Source organism: Sorex araneus, chromosome 2 (assembly GCF_027595985.1).
Source record: "Sorex araneus isolate mSorAra2 chromosome 2, mSorAra2.pri, whole genome shotgun sequence".
NCBI lineage: Eukaryota > Metazoa > Chordata > Mammalia > Eulipotyphla > Soricidae > Sorex > Sorex araneus.
The window spans coordinates 139,634,304-139,651,900 of NC_073303.1; the positions used below are offsets into that span (position 1 = coordinate 139,634,304).

At 42.2% G+C, this 17,597-nt stretch overlaps 1 protein-coding gene across 1 annotated transcript in view; it reads right to left on the reverse strand.

Annotated features, from left to right (window-relative positions):
• CFAP91 (cilia and flagella associated protein 91) overlaps window positions 1-17,597 on the reverse strand; it is a 110,525-nt gene that overhangs the window by 17,179 nt on the left and 75,749 nt on the right. Inside the window, exons 15-17 of the mRNA XM_055127747.1 lie at window positions 11,046-11,194; window positions 10,170-10,261; window positions 5,778-6,096 (exon numbers count right to left, since the gene is read on the reverse strand). Of these exons, the coding sequence (XP_054983722.1) occupies window positions 5,792-6,096; window positions 10,170-10,261; window positions 11,046-11,194 (546 nt within the window). The 3' untranslated portion in view covers window positions 5,778-5,791. The remainder of the gene's footprint in view (window positions 1-5,777; window positions 6,097-10,169; window positions 10,262-11,045; window positions 11,195-17,597) is intronic.

The following is a 17,597-nucleotide window of genomic DNA, read 5'->3' on the forward strand; positions in this document are numbered from 1 at the left end:
TAATCACATGCAAGAAATTAAAGCTGGATCCCCTATATCACATCTTTTACAAAAGTCAACTCAAAGTGGATCAAAGACCTTGAGATCAGACCTGAATCTAATGGAATACTCCAAGCGAAATTTAGGCAGAACACTTCAAAATTTCAAAGAAGTCTTCAATGGTACAATGGCATTGGTAAAAGCTACAGAATCAAAATGAAACAAATGGGACTACATCAAATTGCAAATGAAACATGGGCTAAACTAACTGACAGCTAATTGAATAGGACAAAATATTCACACTCAACATATAAGATAAAGAATTGATATACAGGATCTGTAAAGTACTCACAAAGAAACAAAAATCTAAAAGTCCTGTCAAAAAATGGGGAGAGAAATGAACAGATACTACTCTGATGAAGAACAACAGATGGCCAACGGGTACATGAAAACAATGCTCATCATCACTCATTATTAGGGATATCCAAATCAATATGACAGTGAGAATTCTCACTCACACCAGTGAGAATGAAGCATATCAAAAATACTGTGACAATCGGGAGCAGCTGCGCACAACACAGCCCCTCTGCTCCTTAAAGACTATGATCCGGAAGGTCTAGTAACCCATTTTAGCACTCAGCGGCTTCTTATAGAAATGCATCTAGACTGTGAACTGAGCTACAACCCCATGCCGCCCAGGGAGGGGGAAGGATTTTCTCTCTCAACGCTTTCTTTCTACGGGGGAAATAGCAGCAGCAGAAGTGGCAGCAGCGGCAGCAACAGCGCCCACGTGGCATCTGCCATCTTCTAGAACTCACAACCAAGAGATATGAGCTTGCAGTGACATGGCACGCAAGAGATCATGGGATGGGGGTGTTGCTGGCACACTCTCTGCCCAGATTAGATCCGGAGTAGCTGTGCACGACATGGCCCCTCTGCTACTTAAAGACTATGATCCGAGAGGTCTACTAACCCATTTTGGCACTCAGTGGCTTCTTATAGAAATGCATCGAGACTGTGAACTGAGCTAAAATATCAGAAATCCAAAACCTCATATAATGAGCTCATATAAAGAGCTCATATAATCTTCATTCTCAGCAATGGAAAACAAATTATCAAATGATGCCTTTTCAGCAGGTTTGATTGTTGGGAGGAAATCCCAAATAATAATAGTGAGTTCTCTGTTGAAATATTGAATATATTCAAAGTATAGAGAGAATAAAGTGACGATCATTAGCCACTCAGGTGGGGAGTTGCTGTGGGAGGGGGTTATATTGGGGTTCTTGGTGGGGGAACATGTGCACTGGTGAAGGGATGGGGGTTTGATCATTATATGACTGAGATTTAAACCTAAAAGCTTTGTAACTTTTGTCATGGTGTTTCAATAAAATAAAAATTAAAAAAAATACTGTGAAAAATTTCTTTTGGCAGGGATATGGGGGAAAAGAAAACCTCACTGCTAGTGGTAATGTTGTCTGGTTCAACCCCTACGGAAAACAGCATGTAGTGTATTTAGTAAACTAAGAAATGAGGTCCTTCCACTGCTGCACGAGCATGATCCCAGAGCCCAACTAAACTACTCTGGGCACCAGCAGCTCGCAGAAATGTCTCCAGACTGTGAACTGAGCCACTGCCCCATGTGGCGCCAGGAAGGAAGGATTTTTCTCTCTCGCCTTTTCCATTTTATGAGCACAACAAAAGGGAAGTAAAAGCTTGCAGTAATGCAATTTCTGGCAGAGATTTCCCTGGACTTTGTTACTAAAATACAGAAATCCAAAACTGAGCGGCCACAATTGTCAGCAATGTAAAACATTACCAAATGGTTCCTTTTCAACAGGTCTGACTTTTGGGGGAAACTCCAAACAATAATAGTGAGTTTTTTCTTGAAATATTGAAGGTAATCAAAGTAAAGTGAAATCTATCAGCTACACAGGCAGGGTGGGAAGAGGTATACTGGGGCTCCTGGTGGTGGAAAATGTGCACTGGTGATGGGATGGGTGTTGAGCATTGTATAACGGAGACTTAAGACTGAAAGCTCTGTAACTTTCCACATGGTGATTTAATAAAAAAAAAAAAGAAGAAGAAGAAGAAGAAAGAAAAGAAAAAGAAATGAGCTCCTATATGACCCAGCAATTCCACTTTTGGCAACAGCATTCCTATTCCCAGGACAGAAAGACAATTCAAAAGAACATGTACACACTATTATTCATTGCAGCACTCAATAAAATAGCTAAGATTTAGAATCAATCTATCCAACGACAGACAAGTGGAATATTAAAATGTGTTATATATACCCAATGGAATACTTTACACAGCTAGCTATAAGGAATGATGAAATTATGTAATTCAGAGAAACATGGATGAAACTGAAAGATATCATATTAAAAGAAGTAACCCAGAAGAAGGATAAACACAGGATGATATCACTTATATGTGGTATTTAGAGTAACCGGATTCGAGGATGCAATGTTTTAAAGGGGAATGCCTGGATTAACCTAGGTCCCAAAGTATAATAGGGAGGAGAAGAAAAGAAAGAGTGGAGGGACTACCCAACCGCTGCCATGCTCAAGGCCGCTCCCCACACGCTCGGCAGAGCCTCACACATGACTGAAATCCGAAAAAACCCAGGTACTCATGGAACTTTGTGACTCAGAATTCTGAGTTCAACGGGACTGGGAGTGGAGATTTTCTGCCCGCTTCCCCCTGTCTCCGGTGACCCACAGGTCATGCCCATAAGCCACCTCTTGCCGGCGCCAAATAATTTCATCACCTGCCACCATCCAGATCGCACGGCTTTCTCTCACAAAAGGGAGCAATGTGATGCCCACCATAACCAAGCCACTGGACCCCATGCCAGGCTGTTTCACTCTGGGCTCCCCAGACTGGGGCAGGTAAGAGCCCTCCCAGTCCCAAGGGACCCAGCCCCCACAGCTAAAAACACCCACAACCCAACCGCTGCCATGCTCAAGGCTGCTCCCTACATGCTTGCACCGAGCCTCACACACGAGTGAGCATATTCCTGGACCACGAGGCTGGACACATCATAAGATACTCCCTACCCAATCTCCAAGAGTACAACACCACATTTGATGGGGTTCAAATAGTAGGCAACCAATCATAGAAGGAAATATATATATGCATACATCTATATTTTCAGATATATATATAATATATATATAAGAAAGGTCACATCACTCAACCTTTAACAACATGTTTGTGATATCCTAAAGAAGGTCTTAACGGCCGCTGCCAAAACAATCTTCACACTATTTCCTCTATGATTACTTTTTGGTAGCATTTTCAGCAGTTTTCCATAACAAACAATACAAAATATATTATTTTGGTTGTGCTTTGGGACAGGAAATAGGCTTTGGGATGGAAACATCCCAAAAATGGTGGCGGAACAGTGTAATGGTGGTGGGACTGGTATTTGAATATTAAATGTAATCAAATATTGTGGACTACCTTATAAAATAAAATTTTTAAAAAAAGAGTGGAGAGGGTGGGAAGAAGAGACAGCTGAGAAACAACAAGGATTTATGTATAAACGCTGTCTTAAGGAATAATAGAGCCAAATACCCAAACTACAGAGTCAACAACACTGAAATCAAGAGACCCAAACTTTAACAACCAAACATAGAAAGGGGCCTGTCAAGAGGGCGGCTGGAAAGGGTGGGGGTGGATATGGGAGGGAACTTGGAAACATTGGTGAGAGGAAGTTAACACTGGTGGTGGGATGTGTGCTGCCATTTATGTCTAAAACTCAACTATAAGTAACTTTGTAAATCATGATGTTTTAATAAAAAACTTTAAAAAAAACAATAAAATAACGGGACATAAAAAAAGACAATAAAATTTGTGTGAAAGATTGACAACACCCAACTTTCTGCATGCTAGTCTAGTATCCCTTTCTACACTGGTGTCTTCCTGTAATCTCGGGCCAAGATCATGGATGATGTGCCTGGGATCCTGGAGGAGAAAGGAAAGGCAAAGCGTTCGTTCCCTTCCCCTGGTCAGGAAAATCTTATTTCCAATGGATTCTAGCTTTTCCCCCATGGTAGTCTAAGAGGGTGGCAAGTGTTAATTAATAAAACCACTAAGGTAAAAAAGAGCAAAAATTAATAATCCAACTTGTGGTAAAAAAAAAAAACCAAAAATATCCTCTAAATAATCAAGTAGCATACTAACTGGGAAGACATCAATAAGCAGTTAAGACCTCTTGGAAAACCATAGCACTGATTTGCTCTGGGCCTGCTGACTTTCATCACTGGGCAAGCCCATTGTGGAAACCCTGGAAGCTAGGCCTTGGAATTGTTATCAAAGATATTGGCATGTGGACCATATAAATTGTATGACTCGTAAACCCTAAACACACTCATCCTGAAACTCTTCTCGGCACTTGAGTTTTGCTGTTGCTAAAGAAAGATCTTCTCCTTCTCCTTCTCCCTCTCCTTTTCCTTCTCCTTCTCCTTCTCCTTCTCCTTCTCCTTCTCCTTCTCCTACTCTTTCTCCTCCTCTTCCTCCTCCTGCCCCTCCCCCTTCTTCTCCTTCCTCCTACCCCCTCCTCCTCCTCCTGTTTTGTTGTTTTTGTTTGGGAGGTCATACCTGCTAAAGCTCAGGAGTTACTCCTGGCTCTGCACTCAGGAATTACTCCTGAGTGATTTATGAGCACTTATGCTGTTTGGAGGATTGTATACAACGCCAAGGACTGAACCAGGTAGGTCACATGCAAGGCAAATGTCCTACCTGCTATACTATTGCTCCCAACACTCTGTGCTTCTTTCAAAGAATGCAAAAAAACATTCTTCTTCTTTTTATGTTTTTCTTTAAAGAACTGTGATTTACAAAGTTTTTGATAGTTAAGTTTTAGGCATATAATAGTTCAACATCAGTCCCACCAGCAGTGTCAGCTTCTCTCCACCACTGTTTCCATATTCCCTCCCCACCCTTCTGTGCTTGTCTGTGCAAGCATGGCCAGAGCTCCCACAGGAAGGAAATGCCTTGTGCTATTCAAATGGCAACTGTGACTCCTGTCCTACCGTCTGAGAAGACTGATGCTCATAACAAACATGGTCTGGGTTAGGCTTGTGAGTGCAGATGTTTAGCTGAGACTACAGACTAAGTTCTCAGGGGCACTGCAGAAGGTATCAGGGATAGATTGGGTAGGTGGGATCCCATACTGTACCTACTAACTTATCTCTCTATGAAAAGGACACTGACACATTACACTGACACACTGTGTGATTTTGTTTATGAGGGAGTTTAGTCACATGCTAACTGAACCCATTAAAAATTATCTAGCAGGTAGCTGGAGAGATAGTAGAGTAGGTACAGTGCTCACTTTGCATGCTGCTAACTCGGGTTCGATCCCCAGCACCCCACACAGTCCCCTGCGAACCACCAGGAGTGATTTCTGAGTGCAGAACCAGGAATAACCCCTGAGTATCGACAGTGTGACCCCTCTACCCCAATCTAGCAGGGCTATAACTCAGGGTTGTAGCTCAGTGGTCAAGAACGAGTTCTGCAAGTGTTGATTCCAAACCCTGGGGAGAAATGGGAGTAAGAAGGAAAGGTGCAGAGTCCTATTTTCTGGAATACAGGAATCCACGCTTTGTGAATCAATTCTGTTCTCTAGCAATTTTAATTAATGACTCCATAGCCTACAGGGATGGTGCCAACTGAAATGGAAGTGCCTATCCTTGCGAACAGCGGACACTGCACAACACAGCACCTGGCCGCTTAGACGGTGCTGCTTCTCTTCCTCCCTCTGCTTCCCTCCAGATACGACTCAAACCCACCTGAGCTGTAGCTCTCATTCCGAGTCTTTCTTCTCGTCTTGAAGTTCTGGGCTCTCTAGCGGCTGTGCCTGCTCCTGCTCCTGCTCCAGCATCTGCTCCCACGCCTGCTCCAGCTGCCTCTGCTGCTCCAGCTCCAGCTGCCACTGCTGCTCCTGCTCCAGCTGCCATTGCCGCTCTATCTCCAGCAACCACTGCCGCTCCTGCTCCCGCTGCAGCTCCAGCAGCTTCTCCTCCTCGGCGCGCCTCAGCAGCATTTCGTCCATTTCGGTGTGGATGATCTGATGGGCTGCAAGAATGTGCTTCCGCTGCGCATTCCTCACTGTGCCAAAGAGACCAAAGAATACTCACTCTGAAAATCTGCAGGAACCATCCCTAACGTTTTTTAGTTTGGTTTTGGATTGGGGGATGGGGGGCTACACCAAGCAGTGCTCTGGGGACCATGGGATATTGTAGACTGAATCTGAGCTTCCTTTATGCAAAGCACACGCTCAGCCTACTGAGCTATGTCTCCAGCCTGTCCCAGAGGTTTCTGAGGAAGTAAGTGGTAAAGGAGCTGGCACTTTGCGGGGAAAGTGGACATTCTGATGATGGGTGTGGGATTGAAACCATGTATGCATAAAACTGTCACTAACAGTATAAATCACAGTACCTCAATAAAAAATTTTAAACTTTTGGGGCTGGAGAGATAGCACAGCGGGTAGGGCATCTGCCTTGCACATGGCCAACCCAGGTTTGATTCCCAGCATCCCATTTGGTCCCCTGAGCACCGCCAGGAGTAATTCCTGAGTACATGAGCCAGGAGTAACCCCTGTGCATCGCCAGGTGTGACCCAAAAAGAAAAAAAATCTTTTAACTTTTAAAAGAAATTGGCATTTCATTGGTGGGTGTGGCGTACAACATTATATTCCTCAAGTACACACAAATTCATACTCTTAAACCAATGTTATGCCAATATCTGTCACTATCACTGTCATCCCATTGCTCATCGATTTGTTCGAGCGGGCACCAGTAACATCTCTCATTGAGAGACTTATTGTTACTGTTTTTGGCATATCCAATACGCCACGGGTAGCTTGCCAGGCTCTGCCGCGCGGGCTCGATATTCTCAGTAGCTTGCCGGGCTCTCCGAGAGGCGTGGAGGAATAGAACTCGGGTCTGCCACGTGAAAGGCAAAAGCCCAACCACTGTGCTATCGCTCCAGCCCCATAGTAGAAAAAATTAAGAATCGTAATTTTGCAAACGCCATTCCTTGGCTTGAGCCTGAATGTGTTAAATACAAATTACCAGCTCTCTTTTATAAGCTACCAAACCCAGGGGCTGGAGAGATACCCAGCAGGGGGGCACTGACTTGCACACCACAGACCAGGGTTTAATCCCCTAGTCTACACAGGGTTCTCTTGGCGCTGTCAGGAGTGATCCCTGAAAATTTTTTTTTACATACTTATAGAAGAGCTAATGGCTCCTGGGTAAAATACAATAATCTTCACACTCTTTCCTCTAAGGATACTTTTTTGTAGCATTTTCAGCAGTTTTTCATAACAAACGATACAAAATATATTATTTCTGTTCTGCTTTGGGGCAGGGATTAGTGTTCAGGATGGAAACATTCGAGATATGGTGATAGGTAGGTGTAATGGTGGTGGAATTGGTGTCTGAATATTAAATGTAATCAAATACTTTGAACTACTTTATAAAATAAAACAATTTTTTAAAAAAAGTGATCCCTAAGCAAAGAGCCGGACATAAGCCCCAAGCACCCTCAGGTGTGGCCCAATCACCACCATCTGCAGTGTTTTTCTCTTTTTAAATAAAGATAACTAAACCCAAATCTTATTACCACTGCCCCTTCCGACATTCTTGGGTTCAGGTGAAGGACTGTTCCCCACCTCGCTTGCTTCCATTTCACATCCCCTCTGAGCATTTTTCTCCTGGAATACCTTCATGTCAAATTCTATGCATTTGTACAAACCCCAACTCAATCCACACTTCGCTAGGAGGTTTCCTCTGACATGTTTGTCCATGCACAGCATTTCCTAACCTCATGTTTGTATCAACCCTTTCAGCATGGAAGCACTTCATGTAATTTACCATTGGTTTTCTACCAAAAAAAAAATATTATTCAAGATAAAGCCCTTTTCTTATACTTCTCTTTGAATCTCAGTTACTAATACAGAGGACACTTGTTGATTCATGATGAGTTTCTGAGCTTGTGGCTTTAGAAGGTAGTCTATTTATTATCAAGATCCTATGGTAATATTTTTCCTTTAAAAAAGAGTAATAGCAATGATGATAATTATATACATTCACACTTGTCCTTACTTTGTGAACAGTGCTAACAGGGGCAAACTTTCTCAAGGGATGTAAAAATGTAAGACATCTTTATTCTATAACGTGATATAGATCACCTATTAATTGGCCTGAAAATTAAATTTTGTCAGAATAGGCACTATCTTATACTGCTGATGGTAGATTAATTAGAAGAATCTTGTTTTGTGGGAGGTGATTTGGCACTATCTATCACAATGTGGAATGCTCATAGCCATTGGATTGCTAAAAATCCAGTATTATACCACTAGGAATCAACTCACAGAAGCATAATCAGGACACATATAAAAAGTACATCAGGGGCTGGAGCGATAGTACAGGGGGTAGGGCACTTGCCTTGAATGTGGCCAACCCGGGTTTGAGTCCAAGCATCCCCTATGGTTCCCTGAACACCGCCAGCAGTGACTCCTGAGTGCAGAGCCAGGAGTAGCCCCTGTGCATCACCGGGTGTGACCCAAAAAGCAGAAAAAAAACCAAACCCTGCAACTTGGATAATTACAGAAAATCACATCAGAAACAAACCAAATGCTCATTTAAAAGGGTTACTGGTTTTAAAATTATAATACAATTACATAATGGGAAGCTAAGACATTTCTCTGTTCAAAAGTATTATTAGAACTGCTCCTTGATCCTGGGTTTAGTGAACTGAAACATTACATACTGTTATCATAAACCTAGCCAGTTCTCCCCTGCATAACGGCAATTTCTCAAGCTGTTATTTCACTTAAATGTTCGTCTTCTGGCTGTGTCCTTCTTATGGGATCAGGACAATCCCAATGAGTAACAGCTCCAGAATAATACTCCTCTTTTACTTTCAGATATATTTTATCTCCTCTGTTGACTAAAGACATTCACTGTATCACTGTCATTCCGTTGTTCATCGATTTGCTAGAGTGGGCACCAGTTACGTCTCCATTCGTCCCAACCCTGAGATTTGAGAAGGCTCTCCTTACTCATCTTTCCCAACAATTGGAGGCTCTTTCAGGGTCAGGGGAATGAAACCTGTTACTGTTACTGTATTTGGCATATCAAATACGCCATGGGGAGCTTTCCAGGCTCTTTTGTGAACTAAAGACATTACATTTTTAAAATTACCACTTTGGGGCTGGAGAGATAGTACAGTGGGGAGGGCTCTTGCCCTGCTCAGACAACCCAGTTTCAACCTCTAGCATCCCATATGGTCCCCTGAGCACCACCTGGAATAGTTCCTGAGCACAGACGCCAGGAGTTACCTCTGAGCATCATGGGGTGTGACCCCTAAACAAAAAAACACCAAAAAAATTTTTAATGTTTTTAATTTTAAAAATTGCCACCTTTGGCAAATGATAAATGAGTTTTTTGTGTGTGTTTTGAAGGAAGCCACGGCCAGATGTGCTCAGAGTTTCCTCTGGGCTCTAGGGTCAAGGATCACTCTTGGCAGGGCTTGGGGGACCATCTGGGGTGCTGGAGACAGATATCTGTACTGTCGCTCCAGTACCCAAGTGAGAAGGCTTAGATTCAATCTTGGCAGAGAGATAAGGTAGTTGTGGCACGGGCTGAGCAGCAGAAAAGACTAAAGCCCTTCGTAAGCCCCAGCTTTCAGCACCCACCCTGCACACGCCCTAAACCTAAGGGCAATTCTACATGCTCTCAACACACTATATGTGTAAAAAGTCACCAAATCTCAAAATACTCATCTCATGGAAACTTGGGAATCTCCTTTCAGAGAAGGTTTGGATTTTTAAACCTCCAGACTTAGTGATATTTCTCCTAAAATTTCCCCAAAACTCTACTCAGCTTGAAATCTGAGGCACACTGATCTCCTTTGTGAGTGGTAGGTTGGGTGTATGAGTGTGTGTGTGTGTGGCGGGGGGGGGGGGGTGTTTCCCACTCATGGCTGCTCAGGTCTTCCTCCTGGCTCTGTCTCAGAGATCACTCCGGAAAGTGTTCAAATGATCCTGTTCAGTATTAGAGTTGAACCAGCCCACACAGAGCAAGGCAAGCACCTTAACCCCTGCAGTGTCTCTCCATTCCCTATGAATATATTTTTCAAAAAAATTATAAAAAGAAACATGTACATCGGTTTACCTTTTTCTTTGACAAAGTTCTTTTGTACTTCTGGGATCAGGAAACTATAAACTAACTCCGCAACAATTTCCTCTGACTGAAGTGTAGTTCGACTAAAACATAAAAAAAATTTGTTTTGAATGAGTTCTTTGGTAGCTTGTGTTAGGAACTCCACAACTCAAATGCATTACTGACTCTTCCTTGATTAAGGAACTAAAAGAGCATATTCCTGGTAAGCAGAGCTCACGCCATGGACATTGCATGTGTAACCCTCTAAATCACTGACCTTGCCTGCTAGGAAGGGAATACAAGATATACAACTCATATATGGAAACTTAAACCTAATGTTGAATATACATATTTGTATTGCTTTCTTGATTTGTATATTCTCAAAGTTAGAAATATAAAAGTATTTGGATTCCAGACTATAACAAAATATCCAATTCCCAAAAAATGGAAATTGCACAGACCCCGTGGCATATAGAAACCATAAACAGATGTATGCATGTTGGCATCCCAAGAGTTGTGCTTTCAGGACCAGCATGATAGTAATAGGTGGAAATGACTATTATTTCCCCAGAGGTAGTCTGGGGGTGATGGGAGGGAACACAGAGACACTGGTGCTTGGAAATATACACTGGTGGAGGGATGGGTGTTGGAATACTGTATGACTGAAACCTAATCATGAATAGCTTTGTAAGGGTCCATCTCACAGCGATTCAATTAAAAAATCTTAAAAATAACAATAAAAAACCCCAAAATTTTAAGTTATGCTTTTCTTTTAAAAAGTGAATACTAATGCATTAGTCATAGAGACATATTTATTTGAAGGTTACATCTTAAACTATTGAAAATATTTGCAATTCTACCATATTGAGGGGGGCAGGTGGTACATACCGGTCCTCCATTTCATAAGCAACATCATTGATCTGTTGAGCTATTTTCTCAATTTCTTCCCTGGCCTGAACATCAGCAGTACTCTCTTCAGCATTTAGTATTATATCTTCCAGATAGGAGGCTACAGTACTTTGATGAATTTTAATCACCTGCAAAGCCAATCCCCCAGAGTTACTCAGAACAGGGAAGCCAGTGCAAACAAGACAAGGAAAATACACAGGCACCCGCACAAGAGCACATTTCTCTCTTGCGTTAAATCAATGTGCCTCTCACTGATGACTCCTTCTTCAGTCAGTCCATCCCTCCTAATCCATTTACCCACTCATTCTGAGCAGCCTGACCCGGACACAAGTGATACAGACCTGCAGAAAGGCACTGGCCTTCGGAGAAAACCTGCTTAGAATTCTGACTCACTTTCTTTCTTTTTTTTTAACCTTTTTTTTTAAATTTTATTGAATCACTGTGAGATAGTTACAAGCTTTCATGTTTGGGTTACATTCTCACAATGATTAAACACCCGTCCCTCCATCAGTGCACATTCCCCACCACCAATATCTTGGGTATACCCCCCCTTCCCAGCCCCCTCCTGACTCCTTGGCAGACAGTACTCCTCATACTCTCTCTCTACTTTTGGGCATTATGGCTTGCAACACAGACACTGAGAGGTCATCATGTTTGGTCCATTATCTACTTTTGGCATGCATCTCCCATCCCAACTGCTTCCTCCAGCCATCATTTTCTTAATGATCCCTTCTCTATTCCATCTGCTTTCTCCCTTCCACTCGTGAAATAGTTTTCCAGCTATGGGGCAATCCCCCTGGCCCTTGTGTCTACTGTCCTTGGGTGAGAATTCTTATTCTCATCTCGCTTTCTCTCAGCTCTATGTCTTGGTCAAACTCCCTAACTGTGAGAGTATAATAAGTAAATACTAATAAACACTAACAAGTATTTCCCAATTTCTTTTCCCTCCCTCTACTTTAATAATAGAACCCCTGCGGGGCCGGAGCGATAGCACAGCGGGTAGGGCGTTTGCCTTGCACTCGGCCGACCCGGGTTCGATCCCCTGGCATCCCATATGGTCCCCCAAGCACCGCCAGGAGTAATTCCTGAGTGCAAAGCCAGGAGTAACCCCTGAGCATCGCTGGGTGTGACCCAAAAAGCAAAATAAATAAATAAATAAATAATAGAACCCCTGAGTTTTTGCTGAGCCAAGTGCTTAGAATAAAAACTACTTTTCTTGCACTCATGGCTCATGGTTCTCCTTCCTTCCTTCCTTCCTTCCTTCCTTCCTTCCTTCCTTCCTTCCTTCCTTCCTTCCTTCCTTCCTTCCTTCCTTCCTTCCTTCCTTCCTTCCTTCCTTCCTTCCTTCCTTCCTTCATTCCTTCTCCTTCTTTCTCTTTTTTTCCTTCCCCTCTCCCTTTCTCTTTTCTTTTCTTTTGTGGTTCTGGGGGTCGCGGACAACAAGAGTGCCAGGCGTAAGCAGGGCTGCTACGTCTGTGCTCAGCACTGATGGGACAATGGCACTGGGAAATTTACTTCATGGCCATGAGCTTGCAAGGTTTCAAGGCAGATACATTAAGCCACTGAGCTTTTTATCCAGTCCTCCGGAATGGATTCTTAAGAGAAAGGCTATACTTACTTTGTTTTGTTTGTTTGATCTCTCTTTTCATTTCTTCTTTCATAGGGACATAATGCTGGAGCAGTAGGAGTCATCTTAAAGCAGTCATGAGTGGGCCAGAGAGATAGTTCAGTTGGCTGACTGAATGTTTAGTGTCCAGCACCACATGGCACCCAAACACGGCCAGGAGTGACCCTCAAGCACAGAGCTGGGTGCAGTGTTAGTAGATGTGGTTCCTAAATCTAAACTGACATAAGGGTCATGCCTTAGCCCAGGAAAGCAGAAAGTTAGAAGATACCCCATCTCTTCTGAAAATATTTTACTATCATATCAGATTAGCCTGCTTTAATTTTTTTCCTTAAAATAGTATAATAGTGATTCAATATAAAAATAGTATAATAGAATATATATTTCAAAAAGTGTAGAACACATAAAGACTTGAATTTCTTCCAGCCCAGATATGTGCCGAAAGTAGATAGTGGACTAAACATGATGACCTCTCAGTGTCTGTGTTGCAAGTCGTAATGCCCAAAAGTAGAGACAGAGTATGGGGAATATTGTCTGTCATGGAGGCAGGGGGAGTTGGGGAGGGGGGTTATGCCAGGGATATTGGTGGTGGGGAATGTACACTGATGGAGGGATGGGTATTTGATCTTTGAGTGATTGTGACCCAAACATGAAATCTTGTAACTAATTCATGGTGATTCAATAAAATTTTAAAAAAAGAAAAAGAATTTCTTCCAGCCCACAACCCCTCCCATTTTTAAATGTTTTATGGTCAACTCCTGCTTTTTTCTTTATGGTTTGCTCCTTAAGCATGCAACCCAAAATAATAAAGTTTCGTTTTGACTGTCTATAAGCAGATATGCAGGAAGTATCAAAAGCACCAAGTGCAGTTTATATGTGTATTCGCTCTCCTCCAAAGAACTGCGACTTCTCGGGCAAGGGCACTTTCCTTTTTCAAGTCTGAATGTTCCTTTGTAACTGTGTTACCTGGTACTTGTTCCTTTTCATTGAGGGTGGGGGGAGGGTCACACCCAGTGCCAGGGCTTATTCCTGGCTCTGTTGTCAGGGATCACTCTCCACTCTCGTGGTGGTGCTCAGGGAACCATAACTTGTACTGGGCATCAAATCAAGGTCAGCTGCATGCAAGACAAGCACCTTCCCCACTGCACTATCTCTCCGGCCCATGTGTGAGGGTGGCACACATTCTGGTACCTGTTTCTTGAAGAGCACTACAGCAGGACTGTGTATGTAAGGCCTACTGTACACATCTACCTGTACGATACCTGCTCCATGGTCTGGAATTCCTCCTCCTTCCTTATGGAAGAGGTCCAATGACAAGTTTACTACTGTTCTAGCCAAACAGACAACCAGGCAAAGTATACTTGCTCAGTGCCTTTTCTGCACAGAGGCCTAAGCTGGCACTGTTAAGATACAAAGGGATAAACAGTATGCCTGCTCTCCGGACATCCAGAAAGAAGCCAGCCCCTGAATGGAACAATTAGACAGCTGAGTCTCATAACAGTTCAGAGATGAAAAGCTTCGTCTACCTCTAGCAATATATGTCCTCATGAATTTATATATGTCTTCCTAAATATCAAAATTTCTGGACACATATGTACTTGTGAATAAATAAGAAAACATAGAAAGTGGTTATATGTGCATCTATATGCATTCCTTTATGCCTTTGCTAATTATTGTGCACAGGATTATGGCTGTGAATATAAATATACAAATCCAAGAATGTGCTTGTATCCAGCATATATAAGGTAAAGGGCTAATATCTAGAGTACACAAAGCACCCACAAAGCTTAATAACAGCAAAAGTAACCCCAACAAAAACATGGGTGAAAAAGAAAAAAGAAAAAAAAAGAAAGAAAGAAAAAACATGGGTGAGATGAACAGACACACTCATAAAAAAGATATATGTATGGCCAGTAGGCATATGAAAAAGTGTATACCATATATTATCAGAGAGCTGAAAATCAAAAGGATAATAATATATCTTACATGAACAAAAATGGTATATATTGAAAAAACCAGAAACAACCAGTGTTGACAGGGATGTGGTGAGAAAAAATGCTCACTCCTTGTTGGTGAGAATGTTGTCTGGCTCAGATTCTCTGAAAGCAATATGGAGACTTCTAAAAAAAGTAAGAATAAAATTTCCATATGACCCAGTGATTCTGCTTCTTGTTATCACCCCTCAAACACAAGAGTATTCAACCAGAAATACATATACATGCACACGTATGTTCATTATAGTACTTAGTACAATAGCAAGGGTATGGAAACAATATATACATTCATTAACAGATGAACGGACAAAGAAGTTGTGATATGTACACAATGGAATTCTATGCAGCTTCAAGAAGAGATGAAACTTTGCAGTTTGCTGCAACTTGGCTGAAACTGGGGAGTATAATGTTAAGTGGAGGAAGTTGGAAAACAACAAATGCCAGATGATCTCACTCGTGTGTGGGGAGAAACAAAACAAGGGTAGCGATAATATTGAATGATTATAAACCCTTGGCCTTAGATTATATAACTAAGATTACTAAAATTACTAGGTGGAGGAAGAAGTGGAAGACTGGAAGTAACATAAGAAAAATACTAGAAGGTCTTGGCCACTTTGGTGCAGTAAGGAGCAGTAATTACATATCAAAACCATAGTTTCAACAATATTATAAACTTTTTGTGTAAACTACAATACTACTGCTGCTGCTGCTACTATTACTACTATTACTACTACTACTACTGAATTTTTAAAAAAAGTCAAAACTAAAGTAGCACTGTCCTCCTCCAGTTGTTCATTGATTTGCTTGAGCAGGCACCAGTAATGTCTCCATTGTGAGACTTGTTGTTACTGTTTTTGGCATATCGAATATGCCACGGGTAGCTTGCCAGGCTTTGCTGTGCAGGAGGGATATTCTCAGTAGCTCTCTGAGAGGGACGAAGGAATTGAACCCTGGTCGGCTGCGTGCGAGGCAAACGCCCTACCCGCTGTGCTATGGCCCCAGCCCCAAAACTAAAGCAGTGGCATAAAACAAGAAAACTATGTTTTACACTCTGGAAAAAAAAAAAGTGGAATCAAATTGCTAGTACAATGGGCAGGGCACTTGCTTTGCATGTGGCTGATGGAGGTTCAATTCCTGGCACCTCAGATGGTCTCCTGAGCACCACCAGGAGTCATACCTGAGTCCAGAGCCAGGAATAAGCCCAGAACACCATCAGGTGTAGCCACAAAATAAAATACATAGGTAAATAAAGCATATATATATACGGGCTAGAGAGCTAGAACAAGGGGGTAAGTCACTTGCCTTACACATGGATGGCTGCTCGGGTTCAATCCTGGGTTCCCCAAACACAGCCAGAAATTAGCCCTGAACACCACTATGTGTCACCCCCAAAACAAAATTAATAAATATGTCTGGATCTGTGTTTCTCAATATCTCTATATGTTTATATATGAGCATGTTTATCGTCTATGTTTTGTCTAGGGAGGGCTGGAGGACACGGGCTGTCCTTTCCTCAGTCCTGTTCTCAGGGCTCACCTATAGTTCCGTCTCTCCAGCCCAGCATGTTTGTCAGTAAGAGAGTTTTATAAAGGAAAGTTGGTCATGAAAATGATGCATGATATCTGAATATGGATTCTATTATCCTTAAATCATCCTGGAAAAGTCATCCTAATCCTTTCTTGCCCTTTCTAAACATGACTGACATTTCCTGGCATCATTCAAAAGAAAAAAAAAAGGAGGGAAGAAAGAAAGGAAGAAAGGAAGGAGGAAAAAAAACTTTCAATGAAGCCTTTCCCCTTCTTTCTTCCTCCATACTGGTTCTGCTGTCCTGTACCACTTTATTCTCATTCCTGGTTGGCTTGTCCTCTCCCAGCGGGCTTTACCCAGTAATTGAGAGCAGGTAGGAAAAAGCAACTTCTGGTTTTAAGTGTTTTTAAATCTTAATAACTCTTCTTAAAGAAAAATGTATTAGGATGGCTGGAAACTAAAACCTGAATGCTGTAGGTTATTACGTATTACATATGATTTGTTACCTGTATTAAAAAGTTGAATCTGGTGCTGGAGTAATAGTACAGTGGATAGGGAGCTTGCCTTGCACGTGACAACGTGATATGTACAAAATGGGCTAGGTTTCATCCCTAGGACCATATATGGTTCCTCTGAGCCCACCAGCAGTAAGCCCTGAGTACTTCTCGGTGTGGGCCAAAAAAACAAAAAGAAAAAAAACAGTTGAGCCTGAAAAATGTATAGCCAAAGTATCTTAAACTTTATAAAAGGAAGGCAGATTATTTCATTTTAATCCATTTTTTGCTTTTGTTTTTTAATTTAAAAAAATACCCACCAAATAGTATTCATTTTTGGAATTGGAGAGATATTACAGTGGGCAGGGTGTTTGCCTTGCACACAACTGACATGGGTTTGATCCTTGGTAGTATATATGGTCTCCCAAGGCAGCCAGGAGTGATCTCTGAACACAGAAGCAGGAGTAAGCCCTGAGCACTGCTGGATGTGTCCCCAAAACAAACAAACAAACCAAAAAAAAAGCCAAATAGTACACAACCCCAATCTGATTCCATGGAAACTGGACAAGTCATTAGAATCTTAAATTAGAAAACTCCAAACTGAAATACAAAGCAAAATCACAATGTGGGGGGCTGGAGTGATAGCACAGCGGGTAGGGCATTTGTCTTGCATGTGGCCGACCCAGCATCCCATATGGTCCCCTGAGCACCGCCAGGGGTGGTTCCTGAGTGCACAGCCAGCAGTAATCCCTGTGCATCGCCAGGTGCGACCCAAAAAGCAAAAAAAAAAAAAAAACCCACAATGTGGTACCACCTGTAAGAACAAACCCACAATGTGGTACCACCTCAGGCCTGTAAGAATGTTGCATATTCAAAAAATTTAAAAACAACA